The sequence below is a fragment of the Tenebrio molitor genome, chromosome 5 (genome assembly GCF_963966145.1).
Source record: "Tenebrio molitor chromosome 5, icTenMoli1.1, whole genome shotgun sequence".
Classification (NCBI taxonomy): Eukaryota; Metazoa; Arthropoda; class Insecta; order Coleoptera; family Tenebrionidae; genus Tenebrio; species Tenebrio molitor.
The window spans coordinates 22439836-22455319 of NC_091050.1; the positions used below are offsets into that span (position 1 = coordinate 22439836).

General features: G+C 36.0%; 1 protein-coding gene and 2 long non-coding RNA genes across 3 annotated transcripts; 1 reads left to right on the top strand and 2 right to left on the bottom strand.

The window, feature by feature from the left end:
• Window positions 1-111: 111 nt before the first annotated feature.
• LOC138130283 (heat shock protein 60A-like) lies at window positions 112-3241 on the bottom strand. The gene is made up of 6 exons (XM_069046719.1): window positions 3084-3241; window positions 2535-2708; window positions 1960-2485; window positions 1054-1743; window positions 825-1003; window positions 112-773 (listed from the first exon to the last, which is right to left on the bottom strand). The coding sequence occupies exons 2-6, from the start codon at window positions 2706-2708 to the stop codon at window positions 621-623; spliced, it is 1722 nt and encodes a 573-aa protein (XP_068902820.1). The 5' UTR covers window positions 3084-3241; the 3' UTR covers window positions 112-620.
• A 496-nt stretch (window positions 3242-3737) lies between these two features.
• LOC138130284 (uncharacterized) lies at window positions 3738-6145 on the bottom strand. The gene is made up of 3 exons (XR_011159538.1): window positions 4837-6145; window positions 4685-4780; window positions 3738-4024 (listed from the first exon to the last, which is right to left on the bottom strand). It is a non-coding gene; the product is annotated as an uncharacterized lncRNA (long non-coding RNA).
• An 8542-nt stretch (window positions 6146-14687) lies between these two features.
• On the top strand, window positions 14688-15199 carry LOC138131453 (uncharacterized). Its single transcript, XR_011159817.1, has 2 exons — window positions 14688-15048; window positions 15107-15199. It is a non-coding gene; the product is annotated as an uncharacterized lncRNA (long non-coding RNA).
• Window positions 15200-15484: the final 285 nt, after the last annotated feature.

A 15484-nucleotide genomic window follows, 5' to 3' on the forward strand; every position in this document is an offset into this window, starting at 1 on the left:
ATTTACTAATTAAATAAAATAAGCGGATGTGTTCGGTACATCCCCAAAATTCCTGTGATACACAAGGTTTATTGGTGTAATTGGAAATTTTCATCATTAAGAAATTGCAAGTTGTAAAAAATAATATATTTTAACAATTAAAGTAATTTTTACAGACTTCAAGTACTACATGCTTGTTATCAAACATACTAAATGCACTGGTAAAAAAAATCAGATCAGACGATCTCTTGAAGTCGATTTTTTTCTTGTTAAAATGAATTTGAAAAAATCAACTTCAAGGTGACAATGAATTTTACATCACAATTTTCTCATTCATCAAAATCGCGTTATAAAAATAAGAAAAACTAACACGAACATTATCAACGTCTAATTTTCAACTCTTCACTAACATCGTCAAAACCGAGAGTTGAAAAAAAAAGGACATTCAACTATCAGCCACACAAACTTAATATAAGTTTTATCGACATTCGGTCAAAATATAGTGGAAGTCTTTGACGCGAAGGTCGTTCCATAAGTTCACACACTTGGAAAGTTGCACCGAACTAAAACCTAACTAGTAATCGTCTTTTCCTAGCAGTCAATGATGAATCGATGGAACAACGGTCTTCTGGTTGAGATGTTTACATCATTCCACCCATCCCTCCCATTCCGCCCATGCCACCCATACCTGTGGGTACTGGAGGTTCTTCCTTTGGAATTTCCGTGATTACAGCTTCGGCAGTGGTCAGAAGCGATGCCACACCAGATGCGTCGATGAGAGCAGTGCGTACAACCTGGAAACAACATTTTTATATTTTACAACATTAAAAATCTTATCAAGTCACCTTTGTGGGGTCAATAATTCCTCTTTCGTACATATTGACATATTCGTTATTGAGTGCATCGTAGCCGTAATCACCAGTTTGTTGTTCAACTTTAGCCACCACAGTGGCCCCATCTACACCCGCATTTTTGGCGATAGTCATGCAAGGTACTTTCAACGCCCTCTTAACAATTTCAATTCCTGGAATTAAAATATATGAGTAAATCATTCATTCACGATTTGAAATGTACCAATGGATTGATCGTTATTTGCCGGTTTGATGGTGTCCAAACTGTGAGAGCACCTGAGCAAAGCGGTGCCACCTCCAGGAACGATTCCTTCCTCGACAGCTGCTCTGGTTGCATTCAAAGCGTCATTCACTCGGTCCTTCTTCTCGTTTACTTCAACTTCACTGCTGCCTCCCACCTTGAGCAAAGCAACTCCCGACGCCAGTCTGGCCAATCGTTCTTGCAATTTTTCCTTCTCGTACTCGGAAGTAGTATTTTCAATTTGGTCCTTGATTTGGTCTGCACGTCTGCCGATGTCATCCTTTTTGCCCTTACCTTTCAGGATTAGCGTGTCATCTTTAGTGATGAGGATTTCGCCGACTTGCCCCAGGTCGGAGAGTTGAACGTCCTCCAATTTGACAATATTGGCTTCATCTCCAAAGACGATACCGCCGGTGGCGATGGCCATATCGTGAAGAGTGGCCTTGCGGTTGTCACCGAAACCTGGCGCCTTCACAGCGGCGACTTGAAGACCAATACGAAGTCTGTTGACGACGAGAGTTGTCAAGGCCTCGCCGTCAATGTCTTCAGCAACGATAATGAGAGGCTTCTTCTGCATGTTTGCCAATTCCAAGGCAGGAACGATGCTTTGAACGGAAGATATCTTCTTTTCACTGAGAAGGACCAAGGCGTCTTGGTATTCGACTTTAGCTCCTATCATACAAAAAATGTTAATACAATACAATAATTGTACAAAAGTGGCAATACTGTAACACTGTGTATTCTGTCTAGATCTTTCTTCAAAAATAGTTTAAAAAGAAACACAATTTATTGATTTTGCACAAGTCCGACACTCAACCAATTACTAAAACCACTGGTCAAGCTCTAATTTGTGCCAAAACTACACATCTTTCGAGCGTCAAGGTTTACCTTTAGTTGTGTTAACAAAGTAGGGGGAGATATATCCACGATCAAACTTAAACCCTTCTATAACTTCAAGCTCATCATTCAAGGTCTTTCCATCTTTGACTGTAATGACGCCTTCTTTGCCAACCTTCTTCATAGCATCAGCAATTAAATTTCCTACAGATTTATCACCGTTTGCTGAGATTGTAGCAACTTGACATATTTCCTCAGGTGTGGTCACAGGTTTTGACAAGGTCTTCAGAGTTTCAGTGATTTTTTCAACTGCCAACATGATTCCCTTACGAATCTCAACAGGATTGGCTCCTTTGCCAAGATTCTCAAAACCTTCTTTGGCAATAGAACGAGCCAATACTGTCGCCGTGGTTGTTCCATCACCAGCTTCCTCGTTTGTGTTATTGGCCACATCTTGTACTAATCGTGCGCCTATGTTTTGGAATTTATCCTTGAGTTCAACTCCTTTGGCAACGGTGACTCCATCTTTAGTAATTTTCGGGGAGCCCCAAGACTGTTCGATGATGACATTGCGGCCCTGAAAAACATCAAGTGAATATTTGCGAGTCCAAGTTATTCCAGTTTACCTTAGGACCCATAGTCACCGCAACGGCATCTGCCAGAACATCGACACCTTGGAGCATCAAAGCTCTCACTTCGGGTCCGAAACGGACATCTTTGGCGTACCAGCGGTGAATTTGGCCGAGTCTGCTGGCTTTGTTCAAAGCAACTGACCTCATGGTTGACGGTAGACGATACATCTGGAAATTTATCGGTAGCGTACGGGAAACGATTTTATCTTTTTGAAAAGGTTAAAATGACGTTTGAGCAAAATTTTAAAACAAGATCCAAAGCCCACTTGGGGATCATAAAATGGCTGATGTGTGACATAACCTTCAAAACGTGTTGAAATGGATTTTCAACGATTATGGGCTAGCTGCATCGCAGAATTGAATAAAATGCCGATTATAATTGGAAATTCATTGAAAATAAGTTGCAGATTGTAGAAAATGTCTTAACATTGAGCAGGCACATGTGAGTTTTGTCTGGTTCATTTTACACGAAAAATACGGCCCAAGAGTGAGTAAAAATTATGTTATAACAACTACCACTAATTACATTGTAAAATGGCTTACCTTGTAAAGCACAATTAACGGTAGAAACTTGAAAATGAAAAATTATTTGCCGGCTTGTCCGCCTCCGATCACGTTTCCAGAAATTCTAGAAGAAGATGGATGCAACAGTAGAAAAAGACACGTATAATTCACACAATCTTCCACAGATGGCAGTCAATTATTACAATTTTTTTCATTTTAAATAGTTATATTTAAATTTCAAAAGCTGTTACGTAATTGTAAGTGTACTGTTTTAATATTTTTTTAAATTAGGAATGTGTGTTTGCATTATTTATATAATTTTTGGTTATAATAATAGTTCGCCATCTATTGGTAAAGTTGAAATACAAAATACAACACATCTATCATAGAAAAGTCTAGAATCTTGCGTTCAAAGTTCAAAATAACTATTTTAAACTTGAAAGTATTCCTTCATTCATATTGTTTTTCAGTGTAGAATTTAATCAATTATAATACAAAGAAAGTCAGCTGCTAGGTGTTACCTAAAATAAGAAACGTGAGGTCGCGAAAGATGCTGTCATTCTCAAAAACAAGTAGCACTAGATAAATTTATCTAAAAAATAAAAAGTTGTTAAACTTTAAGCTGCATCAAACTTGACACATCAGAGATAAAATTGTTGATGAAATGTCTCAAATCAGTTAGATTGAACGAGAATATTTTGGCCCGGTTGTATAAAGCTTAATTATTATATATAACATCGTGTTAAAGTCCATCGTGTCAGCTAACAACGCGTCAAGTCGGAAATCCGCCCATTTGATTGGCTAATTCAAATAAAATCTTAAATATCCTCCAATCAGATTGCTTGACATTATGTTAACTTTAATGAACTTTAACAACGACTTGACATCGCTTTATGCAACCGGACCTTTATGTACTTACCCAGTGGCGTAGATAAATTTTTGCTTTGGGAGGAGGGGGGGTCCAGGTACTTTTGTATTAGCTATAAAAATTTGGTTTTTAATGTAGGTTGCTACTTAATAACACTAAATATGAAATTATCACAATACGGCTTGCAGGAACACGTGTTTATTATTTATACAGCGCCTTTTTTTTTAACGCTGGCCATAGGGATTTACCTACATGCTAAAAAGTTTAGGGTCTGTTAATAAGCTTTTTATTAGAAATTTTCAAGTGAAATTTGACAGAATATTAGATTAGTATTTTATAAATCAATTTCAGTTTGGCGCATGATACAAAACAAAATAACTACGGAATTATAGTAAAAATAACTTGATTAAATTTACCACCAAGCAGGCTATGACATAATATAAACAGGATGTAAACTCGACAAACGTTTCAATGGACACCTTTTCAAATAAAGAAATGATTGAATGGGATAGACTTTGAAAAATGTGCAGTTTTATTTCATAAACATAAAACATAAGAAATCATAATTACATCATGGTCTTCTGGGCAAGAAATAATGTAATACATTTAGCGCCAGTTTACAGAAGCGAAATTAAGTTAACCGTAATCAAATGCGAGAGAACATTTGATCAGATTGAACCAATCGAAGTTTCGGATTCATGGGTTAATCAGGCGTTAAAATTTAATTCGAATTAGATTTAAAAAAAATAAAAAATTAGGGAAAAATACTAACTTTCGAGGTTTTTTTGGGTAAGTGATCCAGAACGGCTCCAGCTGTAAGTACGAACTCTTTGTCAATGGATAGTGCGGTCAAACCATTCAATCTTCGCTAAAATTAGAACACATTAGTAGAATTATCACACACATTTTAAACGCAATTACAACCTGTGGCATTGTGTTCCGAAGGTAGCTACGTTTTGATTCGTTTGAACGGTAAAAATGATCGTTCTGCAGAAGCAATAGAAACAGGAATCGTCGCAAGAGTCATATATAATTTCACCATATTTGGATGTGCTACACATCGTTAGTGTGGCCATGGCATTAGTTGACAGTTTTCTTTTTGAGACTTTTGCCGAACCAAAGTTTTAGTTTTCTCTCCGGAATAATTATTTCTGCGCTGTCGTTGAAATCTTCAGAATAAAAGTTGAGTAAATACTCGAAGTTCTTTTGTGACTCTTTATCGAACCTTCCTTATTTGGAAATAATGACTGGAAGTCTGGAACCCTACTACATAATACTTTTTAAGGTCTATAAACCTTTTTTTCAATTCGCTTGGAAAGCCTTCAATATATGGAATAAATACAATAACTCAATTTCTGCATTTCGAAAGTCGTGCCTTCTGCGTTCTGCCAATGATACGGCTTCTTTTAAATCTATATCTATATTTTGTTAATGTTTGCTCGGTGGATGCCCAAGAGCAAATGTCTGTCAGTAACAAATAAAGCTATAATGAACTTGCCTTGCGAAAAGAGATCTCACTTCATTAGCAGTGACCCTATATTTCCATTCTGAGAGTTCAGAAAGCGCATCTACCACATAAAGACATAGACATACATTTATCTGAAGTCACTTACCGAGTCAAATCTCTTAATCGATCATTCTGTTTAGAGTTTTGACTTTAGGCGTATTCTCTGTTCCTGCCAAATTCGAATTCGAATTTCTGACACCTCACTAGCTTTTGAAATAGGTAAGTTGAGGCTATGGGCAGTGCAATGCACATATAACACTGCAGTTGAATGGTCTTTCATCACGTGAGCCTAAACACCATTAAATTCATCGTATCCTTGCCCACGTAAATACTTTTTATCTCTGGTGACATCTGCAGTTGGTACAAACGGTACCTATGCATGGTAAATTATTGGTCGAGCGTTGTTTTAATAAATTATATAAGTTTTTATTTTCACGATTAATAAACAAATTCTTATTATTTATGAGCTCTTGATCAGCAATAGGTACTGGACAATTGAAGAGCTTATACCTATTTAAGTAAAAGACACATTACGTGATTTTTTTATGCAAAATTTATAATTCTTTCTCTGAAGTCCATTTCCTGAAGCAAATCACTCTCTATGTTAAGCAATGACAGATATGTTAGACGTCCGTGCTTCATCGTCGTGCGTAGTCTATTTTTAATAATTTTCATTTTAGAAACTTTGTGCGTCCAGCAGTTTCCGAAATACAGCTCTTCAAAAATTGGGTATTTTTTCCAAGAAGTGAAAATTTTTTGTTTACGTCTCTTATTTTATTAAATATCGTCAAAAATACTCGCCCCATGAGAAAAGTCAAAGGCAATCAACTTGAAGCGTATTTATTTAGCTTTAAACTGAGATCTGATGGACAGCTGCAGGCCAAAAGTGGAATACCGAAAACCTCGAAAAAGGGAATTTGGGAAAAATAAATGAAAACAAGTTTTCAGCGCATCAAACATTACGTATAGGGCTTAAACCGATCAAATAAGTAATTTTAACGTAGTCTAGTATGTGTGGTTAACAACTTGAAGGGAGTCTGTGAAGTCGGTGGAGAAATACTGCCCTCAGCGCTAGACTTGTTCTGATTGTATGGAAAATCATCAACTACCCCAAGTATGCTTCTTTGGAACGGGTTCATTAAGCAGGTGACAAGTGGTCTTGATTTTTATAGCTCAAAAATTATTTTCCTCTCATTTATCCGCACCCCACCTACTGATTACGATACAGTGTCCATAATTGATATCACCTTTTGACGCCAGTGAGAGAAGTAAAGGTCATTTTCAAAAAACCTGCTTCGTTACTTTTGATCAACCACTGTTCTTTAAGGCCAGAGATATTGTTGAGGGTGACCAACATTCTGTATTAAGCTGCGTGGTTGTGAGGCTTGGAGAGTTCCATCTCCTCATGTCATTCATGGGTTGTATCGGTACAATAATGGCAGGGAGTTGCTTGAAGGCGCTATTTATAACTATTTATACAGATCACAGGCCTGGACAAGATGCTGAATGGTCATGCCTATTCACGAGCTGTACGAGCACACATTTTGACTAATCTGATATTGGCTGACATTATTTTGGATGAGGTAGACTTGACTGGGAAAGAAAGAGCCGAAACGAGAATAAGCTACGTGAGAGTGAGCGGTCTCTCATCTTGTTTGTAAAGGAAAATAGGACTTACCAAAGCTTAAGTGCCAAATTCAAAACTGCATTGCATAATTTGGAAGGTAATCAAAGCTGTGGGACCAATATTTTCAGACGTTTACTCCCGTAAAACTATTTATCCAGGCAGAGCGTCAGGGTGATTAAGAACCTTCACCTGTATACTATCAATAAAATGCTACCTTGTTTTCATTCAGTTGGTCACTATTTCTTCACAAAGAGTGCCCACTTATATTTGCAAGATATGATGGCTCTAGAACAGCGGATGGATCCAACTGAGTTTAAGATATTCATAGAACAAAATTTTACAATCCGCCGATCCGATAAATTTTGGCCCGGCCTATGGTCAGATTTGATTGCTGACGTGGTTTATGAAAAGCTACGGTGGATTGGCACATGTGCGTGGAATCTCCAGCAGTGAGCTAGGACAGTGGACCGTAAAAATGGGGTTCATGATAAACATACTTGTATATGCCAGAACATGTACCCGCCGGAGCTCAAATTAAAGCGCGCCAATGAATGAGAGGAAAATAATTCTTGGTCGACCAAAATCAAGACCACTTGTCACCTGCTCCATGAATCCGTTCCAAACAAGCATACTTGGGGTGTTCGATGATTTTCCATACAATCAGAACCAGAACAAGTCTGGCGCTGAGGGCAGTATTTCTCCACCAACTTCACAGACTCTCTTCAAGTTGTTAACCACACATACTAAATTACGTTAAAATAACTTATTTGATCGGTTTAGGCCCTATACGTGATGTTTGATGCGCTGAAAACTTGTTTTCATTTATTTTTCCCAAATTCCATCTTTCGAGGTTTTCGGTTATATGCCACTTTTGAGAGAGTATTTTTGACGATATTTAATAAAATAAGAGACGTAAACAAAAAAATTTCACTTCTTGGAAAAAATACCCAATTTTTGAAGAGCTCTATCTCGGAAACTGCTGCATGCATAAAGCTCGCTTGGGCCTCAAACTGTAGCGAATTTAATGTAGTTTAAAAAAGGTAACTTCAACTTTTTCTGTGAGACTCATATCTTAGGAGATATTGAGCAAAAACTGAAAGTAGTGCAAAAATTTTGCTGTTCTTTGGCTACCACGCAGCGCGCACAAGTCTTTCGAAGTTGCAAATTTGGTGTTTTACTCTTGGCTGAGATCCAAACAACATATTAAAAAATCAGAACTACATGACCTTTTGCAAGGTCGGACCCTTTTTTATGTTTATATTGACTGGACTATATGTATAGGATATGATGACTGTTTGACTGATGAGATGAGGTTATGTTGGGTTGTCTGATTTCATTTACGTAGCTGCTGACAATGAAGAAATGGATTATGACAATAAATATGTAAATTATGACAATGAAACATCCAAAACTTTAATAAAGATCATTGTGGAAAACGATTATTAAGCTTTTTATCTATGTACTAGCTGACCCGGCGAACTTCGTACCGCCTCAGAATCAATAAATGTTGTGTTAACTTATTAGGTGAATTAAATTAATTTTTTTTATTAAGATAAAATGAACAATTAAAATGAGTTGAAATTTAATGATTTAATGCATACACAAACAAATTTAATACAGTTGGTTGCAAAAAAAAACGGGAAACGAAAATTTTTCTAATGTAAATTGTCCATTCGTCAATTAATTGTCTACTCGACAATACCTATCAAATAATTTCTAAAAATGTCTGAATTTTGACTCTAATTCTAACCTATCTCTCGTAAGAAGGTTTCACACTATGAAAAAATTGAAAAAATGTGTCAATTTTATTCTGACAGTTCCCGGTTTTTTTTTTGCAACCAACTGTACCTTAATTTAATGCTAAGCACTACGCCCTCCGACCGAGATTATTCATTCGTAATCACGTCAAGTGATGTGTAATTTCTGCACGGATGTTGGCCTTCAGGTCTTGTAGGGTCCTTAGATGGTTGATATAATCGCAAGGGGCCACATCTGGCGAGCGAGTTCTCTACTACAAATTGCCCCTTATTGAAGTGAAACTCCAGTTCTTCGTCTTGTCGCACTCCCGGTTTGTCTGAACGTAGTGACCCATGTAACAATTGATTTCTGGTTCGGGACACGACCCAATATTGAAGCGATTTCGGAAGGGTTGCGATCATAGAATATCAGTTTGAAAAGTAGACCTCGACGGCAAACGCGGGGTCTCCATCTCCACTCTTCCAACCATTGAGGTAGTATTAACAGGAGGGAGCATTCCCTATAGCCTTATACCGTTAATGCTTTAGATGCGGTATCAGTCAACCACTCTTTGGTACCACTTTTTGACTCTTCTCAAACTACGCGCAAGCGTTAGTGACACTGCTGTAGTGGAACTATGTAACTCGGAAGAAAGAAAGGAAAGACAGAAACAAGAAAGAGAGGAAATTTCCTAGTGCGACTATGTAGCGATGTTTCTATGACGCGTCGGAAACGTTCAGGTCAGGAAAGAAGTGTAATACTATCGTGACAATTTGAGCTGAAAACGTTCGGTTTCGTGGATATTTTTAGAGGAATATTATTTTATTCATGGTGACTTTTCGCCTGACGCGCCTGTCAAACGCAATTTCGAATTTCGTGGTTTGTTTTAAGGTTGAATACGATATAAATATGAATCCGATTTGATTTTTAAAATTGTTCTGATATGAAGAGTGTCTAAAAAACATTATATTACACATACACAGGCTACTTTTATGACTTTATTTAAAATAAAATGTAAATTTCCAATAACATTGTTAAATCGATGGAAGCTTCCGGTGGGAATTTAAGAAAAAATCACATTAATAATAACAAAGCATATCAATTACAGAAAATGTACAATATACCTAATGTATAGGTATGTACAGGGTTATTCTAAATTATTGTAGTCGAAGTAGGCGTGAAAATTGAATGTAAAATTTATGGTTGCCGCTCCATATAAAAAAACATCAAAATTATGTGAGTAAGTGAGTACACACGGGAGTTAAAGTGAGTGCAAAACAACTCAATATTATACAGAATTGGTTGTAAAACAACTCAATATTTCTGGATTCGGTCGTTAATTTAACAAAAATAATTAAAATTCTCATCACCGCACTTTTCACCTAAAAAATGAGTGACAGCGACAAAATTGACAATTCACATGAAAGCGGCAAAAATTTAATAACATGGGCATGGCCTACTTCGACTATAATCATTTAGAATAACCCTGTATTATATTATACATACTTATATTTTTTATTGTACCTACGTATTCAACAGAGTAAACATAATTACATAAAATATACAAAACATATTAGGTATATTAATTTATCACTGTTAAAATTGCAAATCAAATATTTTTCAAGATTTTCTGTAGTGCAGTTTTACCGGAAATTGGCAAATACAAACGTAGAGCCGCATCCATAAATTGCATCATGCATAACTCCATGTTTCATTGTTGCATTAGGTAGTCCGCGTCCGGTAGTCAGTTTAGTGACACGAACCGCACTATACACGTAGTGTGCACACGACAAAGAACGACAACTTGGAAAGGTGTTGGAAGGACTAGTGAGGGTCTTTCTATTTTTCTACGCCCGAACTCTGCATCGGCTCGTCCGGTGATGCACGATTCTAGTTACATGGTAGCGTCGTGGAGAATAGACAGGAAAGATAGGAAATTTCTTTCTATCCGAGTTACATAGTTCCACTACTGGCCCTCTGCTGGGATCTTTCCACATGGTGCGCTCTGCATTTAGTACCACTTTATGGCAGTGCGCATTTACGCGGCATTTCCGCTTTTTTCAAATAGTACTCCCTCCTGACAACGCATGATGGCAGCTGACAGAGATAGGGAACAAATCTTTAAAACCACGGGACCACGGCTTCCGAATGAGACCACTCCATTACAGTCTGAATGGCGCGCATTTCAAAAAAAAGTTATGTTGTCGCACCCTGTACAATGCAAAAATAGGTAAGAGTAATAAGTGTTGATCACCATTGATCACACTTGGTGTCAAAACTCAGCTGACGTTAAATATCAATTAAGTTCAATGCGCGCACAATGACAGATGACATAACCTTACAAATTAAATTTTTTTCTTCATAATTTTTTTTTCGTTAGTTATTCGATGTTTTAATAGTTATTCTGCTAATCGGGGCGGAGACAAATCCAACAATGTGTAACACAATAAAAATCATTGGTGTGAGCTCGCGACACATGTCGAGTACTTTTGAGGTTATATGAAATCACTGAATTAACTGAACGATCAAGTTATCGACCGGGGTTGAAAATTATTGAATTACTAATATCGCTATTAAAAAATAGGGGTTAATGGTAGAAGGGTGAAAATTTATGGTTGTATGTATTTTTTGATGCCACATCATAAAAAAATAAAAATTAACAATTTTGTCCAAAAAATAAAAAAAATTTTTTGGGGTGGACCACCCTTATCACTTAGGGGTATAAAAAATAGATAACAACCTATTCTCAGACCTACTGAATATACATATAAAATTTCATCAAAATCGGTCAAGCCGTTTCGGAGGAGTATGATAACTAAAACTGTGACACGAGAATTTTATATATTAGATTAGGAAGAAGTGGTTTTTGTTTTTCATTCGTTTTGTGTCTTCTTAACATGACATACAATATATTTTTTCTACTTCCTTCTCTAAAGTGTCACATTTTGCACTGACAAATAGTGTATAAAACAAAACGTCACTTTAAAACCGATTGTTCATTAGTCACAACTTGGTGTCCATTCGGGCGTTTTCGGGATATTAAACACGCTCGAAGTTTCTTTAAACACGGCTTGAATTTTTTGGACATATTTAGCTCTAGATCAAGTTGGTATTTTGAGGTTTATCAGTTTCGCATCCGGCGTGAAAGAAAACGTCATTGCAGTGGAATAATTCGTTGTATTTTTCAAATATGGACCTGAAGCCACCAACAGTTTGTATCCTGAGAAATATACCGGGACATTTTTTTAAGATTGAACATAGCCCATACTTATTCCCTATGTTCAGTTTTAAAAAACACAGGTCAATGCATGTATGTAATCACGTAACCAAGGTAACGAAAATAAGTACTTGACAGTTTAACAAAATGGTCAAGTTGTTTGAAAAAGAAATACACATAATGCAGTTATTCTATGCCAATCAGAGCATTAGAAATGTGCGTGACATTTCTAATGCAACACATGATAGACCAATTCCATCAAACGGAACAATTTTTAACATTATTTCAAAATCTCTGGTGTTCGGTATAGTTGGTTGCATAGCAACTCACAACGCATTGATCTGTGTTTTTTAAAATTGAACATAGGGAATAAGTATGGACTATGTTCAGAGTTAAAAAAATGTCCCGGTATACATACCAAATAGGAATATATATTCCTATTTGGTATGTTCATTTAGTTTGTATGTTTTTTTTTTTAATTAATTTAATTTTAAATTAACGTTTAATAAAAAAGTTGCTTGTTTCGTTTGTGTGTTCCATTTGTTAATTTGGTCGTAGAAAAAGTATAGTATTCAACTCGTTTATAAACTTCTCTAGACACTTGTTTATTAAACACTCGCTCCGCTACGCTTCGCTCGTGCCTAACATAAAACGCGTGTCTAAAGTGCCGTTTATAAATCTTGTTTCATAATATACTATTTATTTTCATAAAATACTTACCTACTTTTTTAAATTCTAAACGAATGTTTAAGTATTTTAAAAGAAATTAAAAAACTGAAAATACACACACACAGTTGTGTTGAAAGTTTTAAAGAGTTTTAAATGAACAAAAAGTTCAAATTCAAGCAAATATGTTAAAGAAAAAACAAAGTATAACTTCAAACAATTCAAACTTAACCTCACTTACACAATTTTAGAACAATAATTTATCGATCAATAAATCTTATAAAAAATGGAATTAAGAACCATTATTTGGTATTAAAATAATCCTTGACATTGAAAGAATTATTTTGTGATGTTTAACTAGTTCCTACTTTTTGACCAATAATGACTGGTCATTGACCGATCAAGGACCGGTCAACTTTGACCAAAAATAAATGACCGGTCATTTATCCATCACTAGACAGAATTATAGAGGTTTACGGATAAAAAGGAAACCTAGGCAACGCAAAATTGCGATGATTCCACCTTAATGGTGCTCAACTCTGATTGGTCAACTTCAGAATGTCTTTTCTCGGTTATCATTTGAGATAGGACTTTTTTTCTTCAAAACACAGGTTAATATATTCGCCCTAAGGCTCCCTTTTTTCTCTGGGGAGCCAGTTCTGGGACACCTGTATATTAAAAATTGTTGAAAACAGCACTAAACAACCACGTTTAGACTGTCTTTCTTTCTTCCTAGATTTTGTTTCGGCAACGCCATGAACACAAAACAACTCTCTATGAATTAGTTTACCCCCTTACCTGTTAACTTCCAGTCTTGCAAGTTTCCGCGCAATTCCAATATTATTTTTGCAATTTACAAATTCTGTAAAAGGATCTGTCCACATGCTTTTCGTTGGCATCATACGGAGGACATTTCAAGCAAAATTAAACAAAATTATCACAAATAACGTGGTTAAAACGTAACCTAAAAATTTGACGTCGCTAGTGGAAAAAACGTACAATTCGCGTCTTGCTCTAATCGCACATGCTAAAGCGAGATGCATAGTGGGACACACTTAATACAATACGTACTTACAAGAATTTAATAGTTTGTTTACATTATGTTGAAAAGAGACAGCAATATGACAGTTGTTCTGCTTTTTAATTGATACATCGGACTATAATTAAAAAATGGACTTTAACTATTAACACGGTAAGTTATAAAGAGCAATTTTTAATCAAATTAGCTTCCACTAAAAACGTCACTTTTAATGTCAGTTGTATAAAAATAGTAATTAACGTTATAAGTCCGGGAACTCATAGTTTACAGTACAAGTTAGATGTTTAAGGACGAGGCGACGAAGGAGCCGAGTATTGAAACTCGAAACGAGTAGTGTAAAAAGAGTTCACGGACGAATGTCGTTATGTATTTTATTTCATCCTGCCTCAAATTTCGTTTGAAAGAAACATTGAAATTAATTTCAAAATAATCCAACAAAAGCTCCAAATCTAGTCACATTTTTGGAACATGATTAGCAACGGCTGTTTGGTAATTGTTTATTTTGTTGAAATAATTTTGTGCGTCAAAATGACTTCTAAAGCAAATCCTCCAGAAATTGTAAGAAAATCTGCAGAAGCCTGTGCTGAATTAATACCTAGCAAGTCTGGTGAAAGCCTCTACGGGTGAAAGCTATCAAAAACAATTCAGCCATTTTTGTAAATGGAAATCAGAAAATAATGTGAAGAAAATTACGGAAGAGGTTATGCTGGCTGGCCTATTTTTTAGATTTGGTTTAAATGGTTGTATTATTTTATTTATGAACTAACGTTTTTAGTCTGAGAAAGTAAGTGCATCTTCTTTGTGGCTGAAATAGTTAAATTGTTAAGTTGCATTTAGATGTAGTTTTGAATAAAACATTTTTTAAACCTGAATAATTGTTATTGCGATTGTTACTTTTGTGTTTCCACTAGCAACACTTAACCGGCGTCCGGCCGTTTTTTGCGTTTTTCCGGATTCAAACTGATGACGTAATAGCTATTTACGTTACAAGACCGGTAGTAACGTTTTTATGGACGAGCTAGTGAATTACAGGTCGAGCCCGATAGGGCGAGACTTGTAAACTAGCGAGGCCATAATGCGTCTACCGGTCGTGTGACGTACAAGATTTTTTAGTATACTTAGACATTTATTTAAAAGAAAATAAATTTAAATAAAAAAAATTGGCTTTGAAAAAGATTGCTATGCCTTGTTACTATGATAACAAACGATTCATCAAAATTCAGTCTGTCAAAGTTTTTCATGTGATTTCTTTCATTTGCGCTAGCTTCCTTTAATAAAATAAATTCTCACAACCGAACCGAAGCAGAAGTCAAGTTTTCTTCCCAGACCACCTTTTGGAGAAGGTAGATAGTGCGCGATCAAACTTATTGCTCCAAAAATCATCGGGAAGATATTTCACAGAGTACAAGTTGTTCTACAATTGGAGAATACGAAATAAAGTTGTTTGGATTGATCAAAGGGTAATGCTTGGCTTTAGAAAACCATCTCAATGATGTAAGTAATTGTACATTTAATTTTTATATAAATAAAAACCAATAAATCTGACAAATTATTTGACATTTGCTACCGGCCGCGGTGGAAAGTAAAACGGACTAGACCATAAACATGTGTCTACCGGACTCGTCGTCAAGCAGGTAGACACCTACTACCAGCACTGTATACTAAAAAGTATTGAAATTTGACACAGGATGAAATAAATATATTTTTTATTTTTTCTTTTAATGTAGGTACTATTGGGGACATGGAAAACTGGGCAGATGTGTCATTCAGTTGTCAAAA

Excerpts from the sequence above, each read along its gene's own strand:
- LOC138130283 (XM_069046719.1), bottom strand. The coding sequence starts at position 2,708 with ATGTATCGTCTACCGTCAACCATGAGGTCAGTTGCTTTGAACAAAGCC. Across the intron at positions 2,486-2,534 it reads CGGTGACTATGGGTCCTAAG|GGCCGCAATGTCATCATCGA; the intron begins GTAAACTGGAAT and ends GATGTTTTTCAG. Across the intron at positions 774-824 it reads GAATTATTGACCCCACAAAG|GTTGTACGCACTGCTCTCAT; the intron begins GTGACTTGATAA and ends TGTTGTTTCCAG.